We start from the raw sequence: 17,506 nt of genomic DNA, 5'->3' as shown, positions 1-17,506 counted from the left end.
GGTTGGGTGGGCTGGGGAGGGCGGCGGCCATTTTCAGCCCACCCCTCCTGGGGCTGCCCAAATGGAACTGTGCGTCAGTGCTGTCTATTTTTGACCCTTAAAGCTGCATCACACTCAGCGCGCTCTGTCTCTCTCGCTTTCTCTCGCTGAACTTTTCCTCCCCTCAGCGCCCTGACGGCTGCCCGCGTGCTCTGGGCGAGGGGGCGTCAGACCACGGGGAAGGGGATGGGCAACAGTCTCTCGAGTTTCCAGTCCTGTCCTTCCCCCTCAGTCAGGCCTCGCTGGGCAAAGAAAGCTCGACGGGGCCTTGTCCCTCAGGCTAGAGAGGAGTCTGTGTGAAGGTCGCACAAGGGGATTTGTCACTGAGGCGCTGGGACCCAGACAAGACCGTGTTGCCATCAAACGCAGCCGAACGTATCCCACAATTCCCTGGGACAACGTCCTTAGTCCTCTCTCCCAACCCTCTGCAATGGGCCCTTTGGCCAATGGCCGCAGGTCAGGCCAGTATCTCCCCGTTGTCTCCTGATCCCCGGCTGAGCAGGGAGGAGCCATGCCATCAAGCGAGCTGGCGACAGGCAGGGCAGGTAAGTTTTCCCACAGTTCACCCCGATCCTAAGGCTGGAGTGGTCACGTTGAGGATGACGCTGAGGATTCTGGGAGAGGGTTACTTGGACGCTGGGCTGTGCCCGGCCGTGTGGAGACTAGAGCCAGCGGTTTGAGCCTGGCTTGGCAAGACCTTACCCTGGGGTTCAAATGCCGTGGGGATGCTCCACCCCGGGTCCCTCGCATGAATCGGCTGGCGCGAGTCCCGCTCGCCCCGGGCTTTCGTTGCCATAGACACCCCCACGAAGCAGTCACAGAAGGGGACGCTGAGCATATGACAAGCCTGGCCAAATGGCCGGCCCTAGTAAGATGCCTAACCACCCCGCACATGAGGCGGCAGAACAGCCTCTCCCCTCCAGGGGGTTAATGACGCCCACTAGGTGCCACCGCCCAGCCGCCGCTCCGAGGCAAGCTGAGTTTGGGGGTTCTCAGCCGCTGCCCCCCGAGCCTGTGCACCTGGCTAGAGGCAGGGCTGAGAGTGGCGTGAATAAAAGGAGGGAGGGGGCATTTGGTCCTCCTCGGGGAGCAGAGCTTTGGCCAGACAGCACTTAAAGGGCACCCCGCAGTGAGCCGTTGGGGAAAGCTAGCCCTGTATCGAGCATCCCTGGGATGGCTCAGTCTGCAGGGATGGAGACCGCTAGATCTACCCGGGCTCTGGGTCTGGAGCACCACGGAGGAAAACTAGTGGGTGCTAAGCACCTCCTATTAGCTCCCCTTCCCCCTCCCGGACCTTCGGGCCCCACCAATCAGGGCCTCCCCCTCCATCCTGCCCACTGTGATCAGCTGTTTCGTAGCCTTTGAGAGGCTCAGTGGGCGAGGGAGCAGAACTGGGTGAAAAGAGGCGGGGTGGGAAGGGTGGAGTGGGGCCAGGGGCAGAGCCAGAGGTCAGGCACCCCTCGCCCCCAGCATTTATGAAAGTGGGTGCCGATGTCTGGATCGAACACACACCCCTCTCCTGCCTGAGCTAAAGGAGATTCCTAAACCGCAGACGTGGACCGGCCAGAAGACAGGGACACAGCTCCAGGCTGTACTGAGATGGCTAAACAGAGCCCTACCAAGCCACTGAGACATTCACCCCAAAGTAACAAGCAGCAGGGAGCAGGGGGGCTGCCTGTTTTGGGCTCATCTTACTACTTTTCAAACTTCCCCTCCAGACGCCCCCACCCAAATCTGCCCGAATGCTGCACCCAACTTTCTACCTTCCGCATCAGACAGCAAATGGCAGGTCACTGCATCCAGAGAAGACCCGAGACTGAAAGTAGGTCCGGGTTCAAAGCATGTGAATTCAGGCCCCCGCAAGCTGTGGGGCAATCCCCAGCCCTCAGATGCCACCCCCATGATGACGTGCGGTGAGTTACACAGGCCTTCTGGGTAAAACTAGTATCAAGTTGGTGCAGCTGGGGAGCTGGGGCTAGACCCCACTCAGCATTTTGGTTCCTAAAACTCAAGCTGACTGCATGTGCTAAAGGAGAGCCACATGCAACGGCTCCCAGGAGTCAGGTATGTTTGGGGCTCGTCTCCACTACAGGGTGGATCGACGCTGCAGCAATCCATCCACCGGCCATCGATTTGTCACGTCTGCTTAGACGCACTAAATCAATCTCCGAGCCCTCTCCCATCGACTCGATACTCCACCAGAACAAGAAGAGCAGCCCACGCTGACCTTACCTCACAGAAGTAGGTTTGTGAGATGCTTTCACCAAAAATCCCAAACATGGCCAAAAACACCCGAAAAAACAGGAGACCAAACTTGTTGAGCAAAAAAAGAGACAAAAGTTGTTGAGCAAAAAAAAAAAGTGTTGCTGCGCCTTTAAGAATCTCCACACTCCTCACTTCCCCCACCCAGGCCAGATGCGGCAGGGAAAGATTGTCGCCATCGGCCTTCCAGCCTAGAGAAACAGAAAATACCAGACATTTTCGGGGGGGGAGGGGGTTTACCGGACAGGGGCCAGAAAAAACAGACTGTCCAGGTGAAAACCGGACACCTGGCAACCCTACACAGAAGACACCGTAGTAAATGTGTCGACTTCCACCATGCTAGCTGCATTGCTGTAGTCAGGTCGATTCGAGCAACGGCGGGAGTTAGTGTAGACAAGGCCTTCGTCTTCAGAGGAGCATGACAAAGCAAACACGAATGAGCATCTCGTTTTAGCCTGAGTTTTCCTGCTCACAGCCAATTCAAAGTAGTCCAGGTGTGTGAGCTGCCAGGAAACCACTAAGTTTCTGGGGTCGCTTGTGGCTGCAGAGCCGTCATTTCTGTACCTTGCCGCTGGCTGCCAGCCAATCAGATGGATGCTACATGCAAAGCTGGCCCCTGATTCGCTGATAAAACAGTGAGGACAATCGTTTAGCTTATCAGCTGATTCGAAAGAGTACAATGAAACCTTCAGTAAAGAATGACTTTGGAGTGAGAACTGTGTGTTCCTGAAACATTCGACAGAGCCTTTGTAGCCAGACGGCAACAGCTCAAACCTGGCCAAGCGGTCATCCTGCTAAAACAAAACCTCACTCAACCTAACCCGCGTGCCCCATTTACCCATCACCTAATGGTCCCTACGGGGCCAGATTTCCCCTTTACTCTGCCCTACAGACAAATGGGAGCTTCCAGAATGAAATACATATGGGAATGGTCACATATCCAGTGAGCCCTTAGTGGTCCATTATGGCAGGTGTGGCTATCGCATTATTGCACTGATCTAAACAAACCCATCCTGGGACTGTCCAGCACCATTCCCTTAGGGCCTGATTGGTGCCCACTGGGAGGGGCGACAGACTGGATGGGCCACTGAGCAAGGTGGGAGTGGTTCTACACTCCCAGAAGGGGTGGGGCCTCAGGCGGAAGGGTGGGGCCTCAGGCAGAAGGGCGGGGCTGGGGCAACCAGTCCTCAGTGCCTCCCAGACTGCATGTGTTGCATTAGGTCCTTCATGCCCTTGCCAATTTCTCCTTCCGAGTGCCTTAGGATACAAAGGCTACTTCACGCGCTGCCTCTGGCCCCAGCCCAATCTTAGCAGCTCCTATTGGCTGGAAAATGGCCAATGGGAGCAGCTACGATTGGGCTGGGTGCAGGGGACTCTCTCTACATGCAGAGACTCTCTCTGCACCCCGGCAAGTGGCACATGGAGGGAGCAGCCAGCAGCTTTGAGCTGGGGCTACGGCAAGCAGGCCCAGGAATTGCCTAGGTAAGCACCTCCCGGCTAGAGCCTACATCTGGCACCCCACCCCCTCCCACGCCCCAACTCCCTGCTTCAGGTTACCACCCTCTCCTGCCTGAGTCCCCACCCAAACCCTCTGCACTCCCCTGCTCCTCCTACACCCCTCCCAAAACCAGAATTCTCTCCTGCAGCCACACCCCTTCCCTGAGCCTGCACCCCTTTCTGCACCCCAATCCCTTGCCCAGGTCACCCCCCAAACCCACTGCCACCCCCTTTCCTTGCCCCAGATCACAACTCCCTCCAGACTCTGCAGTCCCTCCTACACCCCTCCCCCAGGACAGAATCCTTTCCTGAACCCAGACTCCCTCCCCGACCCTGCATCCCAATCCCCTCCCCCAGGGCACAACCCCCTCCTTCACCCAAACTCCCTCCCCGATCCCACACTGTCTCCTCTACCCCTATCCCCAGCTCCCCTCTGCACCCCACTTCCAGCCCAGACCCCCCACACCTCCTCCATAGAAAAGTGCAGCCCACGACCACTGACCAAAACCTTGGAGTGCCCCCTCATCAAAAATTATTGCCCACCCTGGATTTAAACCACCCCTGACAGGTGTCTGTCCAACCTGCTCTTAGAAATCTCCAGTGATGGAGATTCCACAACCTCTCTGGGCCATTGAGTCCAGTGTTTCACCACCCTGGCAGGAAAAGGAGGAAAGTTCAAAGGAACCTGCACCAGAAGTCACAGCAGCTTGAAATGGAAATCACTTAGCAAACACTAAACAGGAGTGGATCAGAGATAGCTGCTCTCGGAGGCCTGGGGAGCTCTTGGGTGCTACTGCTCAATGGAGACCAATCTGTGAGGGGGAGGACGAAGGGGGAGATAGGATACAGCTCCATCAAAGCCTGCACGCTCCGGAGCAAGCGACCAGGGGCGTGCTACTTACCACTTCACAAAACGCCCAAACCAGGGCTCGCCCCATGAAACGAACAGGCAGCTGGTTTAACACAAACGTACGGACACGCCGCACCCAGCCAACCTGTGGAACTCCTTGCCAGGGGCTGGTGTGAAGGCCAAAACTATAAGTGGGTTCAGAGAAGAAAGAGAGACGTTCACAGAGGACATGTCCCTCAATGGCTATTAGCTAGGATGGCCAGAGAGGCAACGGGTATCCTTACAGTCTGACCGCTGAAAGCTGGGACTGGCTGACGAATCACCATTCATTCCCTTGAGGCACGTGGCGCTGTGAGAAGCCAGGAGACTGGTGAGGCGGATGATGGTCTGACCCAGCGTGGGCATTCTCATAGTGTGACCTCACCAGAAGAACGTAAGGACAGCCAGACTGGGTCAGACCAAAGGTCCATCTAGCCCAGTATCCTGTCTGCTGACACTGGCCAATACCAGATGTCCCAGAGGGAGGGATCACACAGATAATCCTCACATGATCCCTCCCCTGTCATCCATTTCCAGATAAACAGAGGCTAGGGACACCATTCCTACCCATCCTGCCTAATAGTCAACCTCCATGAATCTATCTAGCTCTTTTGTGAACCCTGTTAAAGTCGTAGTCTTTATAACATCCTCTGGCAAGGAGTTCCACAGGTTGGATGTGCGCTGAGTGAAGAAAAACATCCTTTTGTTTGTTTTAAAGCAGAGGCTTTATTCTGCAGGCTGGGGAGGTGCCTGGAAACTAGCCCAATGCTTTGTCCTTCCTTTATTCACCAGGGGCCAGGGTTAGTTCTTATTCTGACTACCCCGTAGGAGCATTTCCTTTTCCTTAGGGCAGGAAGCTGTAAGCAAAGCAGAGAGCAAAGGACAAGAGTGAACAATTCACTGCCTGGGGGGCTGTTTTGTAAGGACTCTGTGTGGTGAATAGGGCATTCACATAGGGCTGTACATCTTGAAGCAAGAGTCACTCCCTGTCTGTGTCAGAACCCCCCGCAAGCTGATACCACGGGCCGTGTCTCCCCAGGAGGGAACTAGAAGCTGGACTGCCAAAGGAAGTCGATGAGGTCTCAGCAGAGCCATGTGGGGAAGCTCACTCTGTCTGCTTCGGCAAGGCCAGGGCTGTCTAGCTCTTGCTAATGTAAGGGGACTGTTACCCCTTACTAAAACTCTGTGGGAGTTTTTTGGTTTACCAGCTTCAGAAGGGGAAGGGTTCATGAGACTGACAGACCCCAGAGACAATGGAAAGCAGCCAACACTCCAGCTCAGCCTGACTGACAGGTTGTAAGTGGGGATTGTTCTGGCTCTGTCTCTGAACAAACAAGCTGTGTGCAGAAGAGGTCCTGCAAAGACAGAGAGCTGAAAGAGGAGGACAAGAAGAAGTCCTGCAGCGACAGAACCAGACACAGACAGGCCAAGCAGTGCAGACCCTGTGTTGAGCAGCAGACTGGCAGTGCTCAGAAAGCCAAGAGCAGTGGTCGGCAACCCGCGGCTCGCGAGCCACATGCGGCTCTTTACACGCTTTAATGCGGCTCTTCTGTGTGCCGGGCGCCCGCTCCCCTCCCTCCTCTCGGGCGGCCGCCCCAAAAGTCTAGTTACTAGACCAAACCGCAATTCAAACCGCATTTGGAGTGGGGCGGGGCCGCAGGGGGCGGGTGGGCGTGGGCCAGGATCCAATGGGGCTCCGGGGGCGGGGCCTCACCTGGGAAGGGGGCCGGGTGGTGTTTCTCGGCACCTCCTGCTGCTCAGCGCCGCTTCGTGTGAGTGCCGGGCCGGGGGGCAGTGAGACGGGGGGGCGGGAATAGGAGGGCATAGAGATAGTGGGGGGGGGGTAAAGGAAGGGGGCTAGAGGCGGGGGCGGGGGGGGGGGGCGCCGCCCGGGCAGAGTGGCGGGTGGAGAAACCGTGGGACGGAGGGGAAGATGGGGCGGGGGGAGATGGAGGGGGCAGGGGCGGGGAAAGGAGGGCAGTGGGGCGGGGGGGGGGAAATGGAGGGGGCAGGGGCAGGGGCAGTGGGGCGGGTGGGGAATGGAGGGGGCAGGGGCGGAGGGGGAGAATGGAGGGGGCAGGGGCAGTGGGACGGGTGGGGAATGGAGGGGGCAGGGGCGGAGGGGGAGAATGGAGGGGGCAGGGGCAGTGGGACGGGTGGGGAGAAAGGAGGGGGCAAGGGCAGTGGGGGGGTGGCGCCCGGGGCAGCATGGCGCCCGGCCGGACACACAGCGGGGCGGGGGAGTGGACGAGACAGGGGCACTGGGAAGGGGCAGAGGACGGGGCGGGTCAGTGAGGCGGGCGGGGACGGAGAGGGCAGACGGGGAAGTGGCAGGAAGGGCGGGGTGCGGGAAAGGACAGTGCGGACGCGTGGAGGAGGGGCAGATCAGACACTTCTTTTCGTTGCGGGAAGTCGGGGTGTCTGCATTGTATGGTCGGGGGGTGGTGGCGTTGGGGTCTCTACACGGAGCTGCCTGTCTCTGGTGCTGGGACCCCAGTCTCTTGGGGCGGGCTGCCTTTGCTCACGGGTCTCACTCCTTGCTTCACAGCTCGTTTGTTTTGTTGCGGAGCCTTTTCTCAGCTGAGACCCCCCACCCTGGCTGGCCTGTGCTGCTGTTGCGCTTTGAACGTTATGCTAAGCATTTTGGAGCATTTAGTTTGAACCTGTGTAAAACACTCCTGGGCAGATAAACGGCCCGGGAGAGTAGAGGGGTGGATTTTAGCGATGCTTCATTCTGAATTTTTGCTTGGTCTGAAATGAGAGAAGAAGTTTCTTTCTGTGTGAATTAAACAGTCTGTAAAATACTAGTTCTTTCTTATCGTAATCACTCGGAGGGGCCTGTGCAAAGATACTCAGTGCAGAAGGTCCCTTATCATGATAGCCAGAGACCCGACAACACACAGATACCTCTAAGAAGTGTTAACAAGAACAGCCGGGATTCTGGAAACTGGAAGCTCTCTAAAAATCCAGTGCAGTCTTCACCCTTGAGGTTACTCACTTCTTGCAATTGAACAATGAAAATAGGGCGATTGGGTTGCAGGATTTGGTTTTTTTTAATTGTAGCCTTTCTGTAATTGTTCCAGTGAGTTAATGCACTTCCTCATGTTTGGATTGCAGATACTGCTGGGGAAGCTTTGTTTATTTAAAACTGACCTGCTGGGAGGGGGTTGTTCCTTTTGTGCTGCTTTGTGATGTGTAACTGTAGCCTGAACATTTTAAGGTTTTATTTGCTTTCTGTGACCTTATAGTTAGGAATTTCAAGCTTGAGATGTGAATTTGGACAGAGGGAGACTGATCTGAAATACTGAGCTGGCAGCATAGAGATGGTAGTTGAACTTCTTTGCAATTTAGTTTACTTGGCTATAAGGTATAGATGAAGAGCCCTATACAACTTCCACAGAAAGATGGAGTGGGGATGAGGATTTTCAGAAAGACCTATTGATGGAGGATTAGAGATGTAGGGGAATCAGAAGAGAACAGTTCACTGCTGAGGAAAAGGGTTTTAACTCATGCTCACTAAGGCACAGCAATTTAGCTTTAAACTTGGGTTAGCAGTGCTAGCTCATCTGAGGCTGCCCTATAGACTTTAACAGTATACTAATAAGAGTTAAATGCTGTGTTGCTGTATCTTCACTGTTTTGTCCTAAATTAGCTACCCTTGAGTTAAGCATACTTTTTTTATGTAGACATACCCAAGAGTGGTGAAAAGGCATACTTGCATGCAGAATATTCTCAATAAAAACTTATTGAAACTAAAAACAGTGTACCATCCTATGTATTTTCGGGTTTAAAAATGTGGCTCTCAAAATAAATTTCAATCGTGGTTTTGGCGAGATTTGGCTCAGTTGAAAAAAAAGGTTGCCCACCACTGGCCAAGAGGAACAGAGAAGCAACACAAGGAGCTGGAACTGGCCAAGCAGCACAGCCTGCAGCTGGATGTGGTGAGCTACTGGGACCTGCAAAGTGTGGGGAAAGGCTCTGGACTGGGAGAGGGGTCTGGCCACTTAGAGACTGAGGCTGTGTGGTCACTGCCAGTGCAAGCGTGTCCAGCCTGCAGCCCCTTGCAGCACATCCAGGGCTTCTAAGGAAGAGACTGTGAACTGTCCTTACACTCTGCAGACTGCTGTGTTGATGTGCCTGTGCTACAGAGCAGGGCTGTGTGTTCTCATTTAACCATTCTCATTGTTTCTTATTCTATTCTCTTTAATCAGTTGATGTTTAATAAATTGTATTTGCTTTGAACCTTATGAAGTGATCACTGGGCCAAGAAGGCCTGCAGTGTAAAGAGAGCACCTCGGAGTGGGGACACCCTAACTCCTGCCCCTAGTGACTACAAGGTCAGGGATTAAGCCCCAGGAAACCTGGGCCCAGCCTTGTTGGGGTTTCAAGGGCTCTGCTACTCAGGAGAGTGGAGGGGGAGCCCTCAGGATCAGGGAGCCGTGGGGTAAAGGAAGTGGGAGCGGGGACTCAGATCCTTTCGCTGGTTCATTTCACCGGGGTGTATAGAAGCCAGGAAAGTTCCCCACAAGAGCGGGACCATTCCCCCGCTTACACTTTCAAAGCCTCCAGGGCTCTAGAGAAGTGTTTGGGGCTCCAGGTCAGGACCGGGAACCAAACAGAAACCAGACAGCCTATGGCAGGACTGCTGGGTTCACCGGTTCAACACAAAGCGAGTGAAGCCCCGGAACAATCTTCAAGAGGTTTTGCACAGCCTGTGTGCCATTCAGCGGAGCAGCAGAAGGCCAAACCAACAGGACAGGACTAGGAATCAGGAAAAGTTGGTTCAAAACCTCAGGCAAGTCACTTTGACTGTGGTCTGTGGCCAGCAGTTGGAAGCTGTGAGCTTGTAAAGGTTAGAAATCTAGATGCCTCTGTTAATTGGCTGAGCCTTAGTCAGGGGGCGGGGCTATGAGGAAAGTCAGGGCTTTATAAAGCAGTGAGTCAGCAACCAGGGAGCTTTGTGACCAGGAGCAGCAAACAGGGAGTTTTGAGAGGGAGTTCTCCAGGTAAAGAAGGAGCAAATACAGGACCCTTGAGGTAAGTGGCTGTCTGTAGTGTGTGTTTGTGTGTAGGGGGGGTTACTTGCTGTGTGCTGAGCTTGTGTTTGTTTTGCTTGTTTTGTTTGTTTGAAGGAGCGTGTGCTGTGGCTGGCAGTTAGCAGCTGCGAGCTTCTAAAGGTTTGAAATCTAGAATCCTCTGTTAATTGGCTGAGCCTTAGTCAGGGGGTGGGGCTACCAGGCAGTCCAGGGCTTTATAAAGCAGTGAGTCAGTGACCAGGGAGCTTTGTGAACAGGAGCAGCAACCAGGGAGTTTTGAGAGGGAGTTGGGAAGGGGAGTGGGAAGAGGCTAAGGTACGCTTGCCATTCTGTATAGTTTAAAGGTTTTAAATCAGGAAGTTTTGATTAACTAGAAACTATCAATAACCTAGGTAGCTGTAGGAGAGAATGCAGGCAGAAGCAGAATGGGGGCTCTCCTGTTTATTGCCCTCAGTGTAGCAGCTAGGATTACCTGCCCTGTGGGCGGGTGGCATATGTGTGCTTCCCGTGCAAAGCGCTCCTGGCCCTCAGACTGCGTCCGGGCTTTGGAGGCCAGGGTGGCTGAACTGGAGGAGCGGAGGGAGGCAGAGAGGTACATAGATGAGGCTTTCCGGGACACTGTACAATTGTCCCACCTCCGGTAAGACAGCCCCTGTGCTGTTAAGGAGGATGAAAGGCTCAGGGAAGGAGAGCAGTGAATGGAAGCAGAGGGAAACCTTCCCGTAGTCGACAGGAAGTCCTGTAGCATCTTAGGGTATGTCTACACTACCCTCCTATTTCGAAATAGGAGGGTAATGTAGGCATACCGCAATTGTAAATGAAGCCCGGGATTTGAATTTCCCGGGCTTCATTTGCATAAGCGAGGCGCCGCCATTTTTAAATCCCCGCTGGTTCGAACCCCGTGCCGCGCAGCTACACGCGGCACGAACTAGGTAGTTCAAACTAGGCTTCCTAGTTCGAACTACCGTTACTCCTCGTGGAATGAGGAGTACAGCTAGTTCGGATTAGGAAGCCTAATCCGAACTAGCTACTCCGTGCCGCGTGTAGCCGCGCGGCACGGGGTTCGAACTAGCCGGGATTTAAAAATGGTGGCTCCCGGTTTATGCAAATGAAGCCCAGGAAATTCAAATCCCGGGCTTCTTTGCAAGTGCGGTATGCCTACATTACCCTCCTACTTCGAAATAGGAGGGTAGTGTAGACATACCCTGAGGGGGGGATATGATAGTCTATAAAATCATAAGTGATGTGGAGAAAGTGAATAAGGAAAAGTTATTTACTTGTTCCCCTAATATAAGAACTAAGGGCCACCAAATGAAACTAATGGGCAGCAAGTTTAAAACAAATAAAAGGAAGTTCTTCACAGTGCATAGTCAACCTGTGGAACTCCTTGCCTGAGGAGATTGTGAAGGCTAGGACTATAATAGGGTTTAAAAGAACTAGATACATTCATGGAGGTTAAGTCCATAAGTGCCTATTAGTCAGGATGGGTAAGGAACGGTGTCCCTACCCTCTGTTTGTTGGAGGGTGGAGATTGCTTGATCCTTGCCTGTTTGATTCACTCCCTCTGGGACACCTAGCGCTGGCCACTGTAGGCAGACAGGGCTTTGGTCTGGCTGTTCGTATGTTCTCAACAGGTCTGGTGAGGTGGACCTCACTCCTTGCCTGAGTGGACGTCAATAACTTGGAGGCCGCTTTCCCACCCCTGCAAGTGTTTGGGGTTGGTGCTGGAGGACATGGCGAGATGGACAGTCGCTTACATCAAGGCCATTCCTCCGTGTCCGTATCTTACTGATGACAGCGGGCTCCAGGGCTGTGAACACGGCTCTGGGAACATGCTTCCCTGCTGCCGTCTCGCAGAAAGTCTCAAACAAAGAATCCACTTGCTCACTGGCTTTCAGGCTAGGAAAGGTCCCCTCTGGCAGGATTCCATGTTCTAGGCACTAGAGTTTGCGGCTGGCATTGCCCGTCTGGACTCCGGCCTGGCCCACTGAGGAAGTGGAACCGCCAAAACTGGGGTGTTGCATACAGGGGGGGCATTTAGTGCCCAGAAGTTACTGGTTTAAAGTGACAAAGGTGGGAAGTTTTTCAGAGAACAGCCCAGAGTTGGAGCCGTGGTATCTGGGGCCCTGGTGACCCCGACCCTGCTTAAAGGACACAGCCAGTTCTGGCCGGATGACAGACAATGGGCTGCAGAGAGGGACCCCGAACCAGCCCAGCCGATCCCAGTGAGGGGAGAACATTGTATGGAGGAGAGGAGGCAGAGAAGAGAGGGGCCAGGTGACAATGGATTGGGAAGGGGCTGTTGCTGGAGATACTGGAGGCTCTGCTGGGAGACTGGGGGCTGTTTTTTGGGGGGGGGAACCGAGGGCAAAGCAAGCAAGGCTCAGCTGGCTGCTGGAGAGACTGAGGTGAGGGCTGAGGGCCCAGGCCTACTGGCTGGAGAGACCCATTGCTGTCTTCAAAGCTCAATTAAACCCTTCTGTTTTGTGCTGGCTGATAGTTGCTCTGGTCTGGAGAACAGGGGGGCACCATTCCTTCTGGGGGTTCAGAGGGAGTGGACCCTCCGAGAGGGCTCACGGTGGAGGCAGGCATGCCGAAGGCCCTGCGAGGCGCTGTCCCGGAGGCTCAGGTGAGAGTGGGCACCCCAAGAGGGTCACCACACTGGAGTGGACTCCCTGAGAAAGGGCTGTCTCCCGGCCGCTGGAGAGGAGCGGGCTCCCCGAGAAGGGGCTGCCACACTGGGGGGGGGGGTCTGCCCAGGAGCCGAGGGGCCAAGGGTGGGCACGACCTGTGAGCCATGACACCCACAGAGACAGAAAGGCACTCCCTCTGGAAACAGGCAGGCAGAATAGCAACACGAACACCAGGGCTATGTCTACACTGGCATGATTTTCCGAAAACGCTTTTAACGGAAAAGTTTTCCGTTAAAAGCATTTAGGAAAAGCGTATCTAGATTGGCAGGACGCTTTTCCGGAAAAGCACTTTTTGCGGAAAAGCATCCGTGGCCAATCTAGACGCGGTTTTCCGCAAAAAAGCCCCGATTGCCATTTTCGCCATCCGGGCTTTTTTGCGGAAAACAGTACTGTGCTGTCTACACTGGCCCTTTTGTGCAAAAGTCTTTTGGAAAAAGACTTTTGCCCGAACGGGAGCAGCCTAGTATTTCCGGAAAAGCACGGACAATCTTACATGAGATCGTCCGTGCTTTTCCGGAAATTCAAGCAGCCAGTGTAGACAGCTGGCAAGTTTTTCCGGAAAAGTGGCTGATTTTCCGGAAAAACTTGCCAGTCTAGACACAGCCCAGCTGTGTGCACCTTGCATGCCAATAACTGACCGGCACAACCTCAATGCTGCCTTAGTGGGACCAGCCTTCGTGGTCAGGAGAAAGGACACAGTTCCCACAGCGGCTCTAAACTTTAGTCTTTTTGCATGGAGTCTGTCCTCTGATCCTGCCTCAAGATAAACCCAGTCTGGACTGGTTTGTTGTGGTAAGGTACCCCCGAGTTCTGCCCTGCCGTTTTCCATCTTGCCTTCCTCCCCTTAAGGAGGCATCTGAGGAAGTGGGTTTTACCCATGAAAGCTCATGAGTCTGTATATTTTTGTTGGTCTCTATGGTGCTACGGGACCACTTCTTTTTAAGAGGCAGCAAGTGACGAGTTTTTAGGAAACAGCTACCTAGGTTGCTGCATGGAGAAGTTCAGACAGATTGAGACTGAACATCCCTACACACCCGTAGACACCAGTACATGAACACGAGTGTTTCTCACACCTAGGTCCACATGGCTCCCAGAAGCAGCTGCCCACTCCTGCAGCCCCTAGGCACATGGCAGCCAGGGCGGCTCCCCACACTGCCCCAACCCAGGTGCTGGCTCAGCAGCTCCCAGGGGCCAAGAACTGCAACCAATGGGAGCTGCAGGGGCAATGCCTGAGTACACCACACCCAGGAGGCATGTGCTGCAGGCACAAGAGTACAGTATAGTACATGGAGGTTCCCCAGCTGCCCATGTATCAAGGGGCCACAGGGACCTGGCAGCTGCTTCCCAGGAGCTACAGTGAGCACTGCCAGGACCCCACACCCCCTTGCCCCAGCCCAAATCCCTCTCCTGTACCCCTCAACCCTGCACCCCAACCCCCTGCCTTAGCCTAGAGGCCCCTCCCCCACCCCAAATCCCTCATCCCCACCTCTGACCCAGCATGTAAATCAAAGTTCGGGGGGCTCAAGTTTGGATTGCATCCTCCTAGGCCCCTTTTGAGCAGGTCTGGAAGAGAAACTAGACACTCAGCCGTCAGGCTGACAAGGAACACTCCCTGCCATGATAAGCTACATGCCCCTCCAAAAACACCCCCAGAAACCTTCCCCCTTGCATTAGCACCCTGAAAGGCAGCCGCAGGGCACATGCAGCCAGAGACTTTGCCATCTCCAACCTGGCCACCAGGACTGTGGGTAGCCCAGGCCTTTAAACGTTTGGAAACACCAGGATTAAGGTGACGTGAACAAGCTCTGCCCAGTGCCGGTGTGCATGTGTGTTTAGGGTTACCAGGTAGACCTCCCCAAAATACCAGACACACTTGATCGTAGGCACACGAGAGACCGGGCGGAGAGGAGAGACCAGGAGGGGAGGAGCAGGGCGGGGGCCGCGGGGCTGGCTGGGAGGGAGGGGGGTCAGGGGCCGTGGGGCTGGCCAGAAGGAAGGGGGGGCAGGAAGCAGAGCTGGGGGAGGATCGGGTGCCAGGGGAGCTGGCCGGGAGGAATGGCTGGGGGCGGAGGGGCGCAGCTACTGCCTGCAGCTGGAGTCCAACGGGCCACGCCCCTGGCAGGCACTCCCTCTAGTGGCTAGTAGAAGCCGGGCGGAGCGGGGGAGCGACTGGGAGGCGGGGCCGCGATTGGCGCTGGGAGCCTCTGGTTGTGTGCAGAAGCCAGGTGGGGGAAGTGGCTGGGAGTCCCAGCCACTGCCCCTGCCCCGCCCCGTTCTGCTTTTGTACACGACCACAGGGCTCCTAGCGCCAATCGTGGCCCCACCTCCCAGTCCCTCCCCCGCCAGGTTTCCGTCCGGCGCCCAGCCGGAAATTCAGAAAATACCGGACATTGCATATATCCGGTATTTGCTGAATTTTTCTACCGGACAAAGAGCGCAAAAACTGGACTGTCCGGTATAAAACTGGACACCTAGCAACCCTATGTGTGGGTATGTCTACACTACAAAGTTAGTTCGAACTAACGGACGTTAGTTCGAACTAACTTTAATAGGTGCTACACTAGCGCTCCGCTAGTTCGAATTTGAATCGAACTAGGGGAGCGCTTAGTTCGAACTAGGTAAACCTCATTTTACGAGGACTAACGCCTAGTTCGAACTAGCTAGTTCGAACTAAGGGCTGTGTAGCCCTTTAGTTCGAACTAGTGGGAGGCTAGCCCTTCCCAGGTTCCCCCTGGTGGCCTCTCTGGGCACAACCAGGAAAACTCTTCTCCTCTCCCCCAGCCCCGGGCCCTTAAAGGGGTAGACTCTGGCCAGACGGCACTGGAGTCAGCCAGCCCTGCCAGGAGTCTCTGCCCCGAACCAGTGGCCCCACCATGAGCCAGGCAGCCAGTGGGAGTGACATGTCCCCTGCCCAGTCCCCCAGCACCCAGGGGCCAGCCAGGGGCCGTAGACGGCGCGCGGCCTCCTGGACTAGTGCGGAGGTCATGGACCTCATTGAGGTTTGGGGGCAGGCCCCCAACGTCCATGATCTCCGCACTAGGAGGAGGAATGCGGCCGTCTATGGGCGCATAGCAGCCGCCATGGCCACCAGGGGACACAGGCGCACCCAGGAGCAGGTGCGCATTAAAATTAAAAAGCTGCGCCAGGCGTACGCCAGGGCCACCAGGGGTGGCGCCACAGCAGGGGCTGCCACCTGCCCCTACTTCTCTGCCCTCAACCGACTCTTGGGGGGCAGGGCGGTCCGTGCCAGCCTGGGGGACAGCGAGCCGGGACTGGAGGGCCCTGACCCGGGCACACCGGAGGGGCCACCGCAGGATGTCCCAGCACCGGAGTCGGCAGGGTCGTCCAGGGAGACCGTACCGGGTAAGTAGTTTGAATTAAGTAGTTCGGGGGGGGAGGTGGCAGGGAGACCAGGGACCGCGCGCGTGGGCCATGCCTTCCACGGATCACGCAGACACCTGTACACGTGCGAGCACGTGCCATGCCACCCTTGGGCAGGTGGCTCCAGCTGCGTGACACCCAGGGGCCATTGCCCAATAGGCACATGCTTGTGCAAAGAGACGTGACATGCTCCCGACCCCGGGGCAGGACCCAGCAGGATGATTTCCCTTCACATGTCCCCTCTACACGGAGGCAGGGGACATCTCCCCTTTCCCCCCACCGCCCCGGCCACACTATACATGGCACAGGGACATGGGTGCGGTCTTGGGGCAGCTTCCAGTCCCGGGGAGAGCCAGACATCCTGACCATGGCCTCTGTACAAGCACAGCGGCTGTGACGGTGCAGGACATGGTCACCCTCACGTTGCGGAGTTGGGGAGGGGGCTGGGCATCATCCTCTGCGTCCCCAGGGAGAACTGACCACTTCTCTTCTTTCTCTACAGCTGCACCAGCTGCTCGTGCAGGGCGCACCACCCCGCCTGGGACATGCTCCCGCACCCGCGGCCTGCTCCGGACTGCCAGCACGGAGCAGGAGTACCGGGACCAGCACCTTGGGGCCCTGCGAGCGGTGCACCGCACACTGCAGGCCTGGATGCGGGAAGACCTGCAGGTCCGCCACGAGCTGCTGTCTGAGGTCCGAGGGCTGAGCACCAACCTGCAGCTCCTGCTGCAGAGCATGGTGCCCCGTGCTGATCCTGCACCAGCTGTCCCCCCAACTGCTGTCCCTCCTCCCACTCCTGCTCCCCCTCCCACCTCTCCCTCCTCAACCCCCACAACCTCTTCCTCAATGTCCACACCCCCCACCTCAACCTCCGCACCCTCCACCCCATCGCCCCGGGGACGCCGAGGCCCCCTCCCTCGCTGTACTGGGAGGCGGTCGGCCCGGCGAGACCCCCACCCCTGATCCTTCAGTTTCCCCACCCCCTCCTTTCCCTTGCTTCCCCCTTTCAGCTCCCTCCTCCCAGTTTTCCCCCTCCCCTCTCCCAGCCTCTCTCTTCCCCTCTCCCACCTCCTTTTCCCAGTTTCCCCGAGTTTTGTTAAATAAACAGAGTTTCTATTTTTGAACACATGTGTCCTTTATTTTGTACATCAATAAGAAGGGGGGCTAGGGAAGGGTAAGTGGAAGGAGGTGAGGGAGGAATGGGGCACGAGCCCCCGATGGGGAGGACTGGGCTGGCTCTGCGGGTTCTGGGGGTGGAAGCTCTCCTGCAGCCCCCCGATTGTCCCCTCTCCCCAGATGGCAGCATGCGGCAAGTGCAGCCGGTCTGATGGCCGAGTGGTGTGATGTGCCCAGTGTGGGTACTTCGGGCACTCCAAGCCAGGACTGGTTTGTAAGCAGGGCACCCCTTAGAACTGTCTGTCCGGGGTGGGGGTCGGGACCCTTTAAGCGCAGCCCTCGGCTAGCCTGAGACTGCATCTCCACGCTCTAAGTCCTCCTTTTATGCCCTGCCGGCACTGCTTCCGGCCATCCTTAAGCCCTGTTCAGAGTCCACTCAATGTGGACTTACTAGTTCGAACTAGCAAAACGCTAGTTCGAACTAGTTTTTAGTTCTAGATGCGTTAGTTCGAACTAGCTTAGTTCGAATTAACTAATTCGAACTAAGTTAGTTCGAACTAGCGCTGTAGTGTAGACGTACCCTGTGTTATAAT

The 17,506-nt window shown here is 55.9% G+C and overlaps 1 protein-coding gene across 1 annotated transcript; it reads left to right on the top strand.

The window, feature by feature from the left end:
* Positions 1-14,958: 14,958 nt before the first annotated feature.
* Positions 14,959-17,128, top strand: LOC149525534 (uncharacterized). The gene is made up of 2 exons (XM_089778087.1): positions 14,959-15,779; positions 16,300-17,128. Exons 1-2 carry the CDS (start codon positions 15,290-15,292, stop codon positions 16,758-16,760), a joined length of 951 nt encoding a protein of 316 aa, XP_089634213.1. The 5' UTR covers positions 14,959-15,289; the 3' UTR covers positions 16,761-17,128.
* The last annotated feature ends 378 nt before the right edge of the window (positions 17,129-17,506 follow it).

This window comes from Pelodiscus sinensis, chromosome 1, assembly GCF_052426305.1.
Source record: "Pelodiscus sinensis isolate ZL-2025 chromosome 1, ASM5242630v1, whole genome shotgun sequence".
NCBI classification, from domain to species: Eukaryota; Metazoa; Chordata; order Testudines; family Trionychidae; genus Pelodiscus; species Pelodiscus sinensis.
Note: the sequence above shows the minus strand (reverse complement) of the source record. Positions and strands in the feature narration are given on the sequence as shown.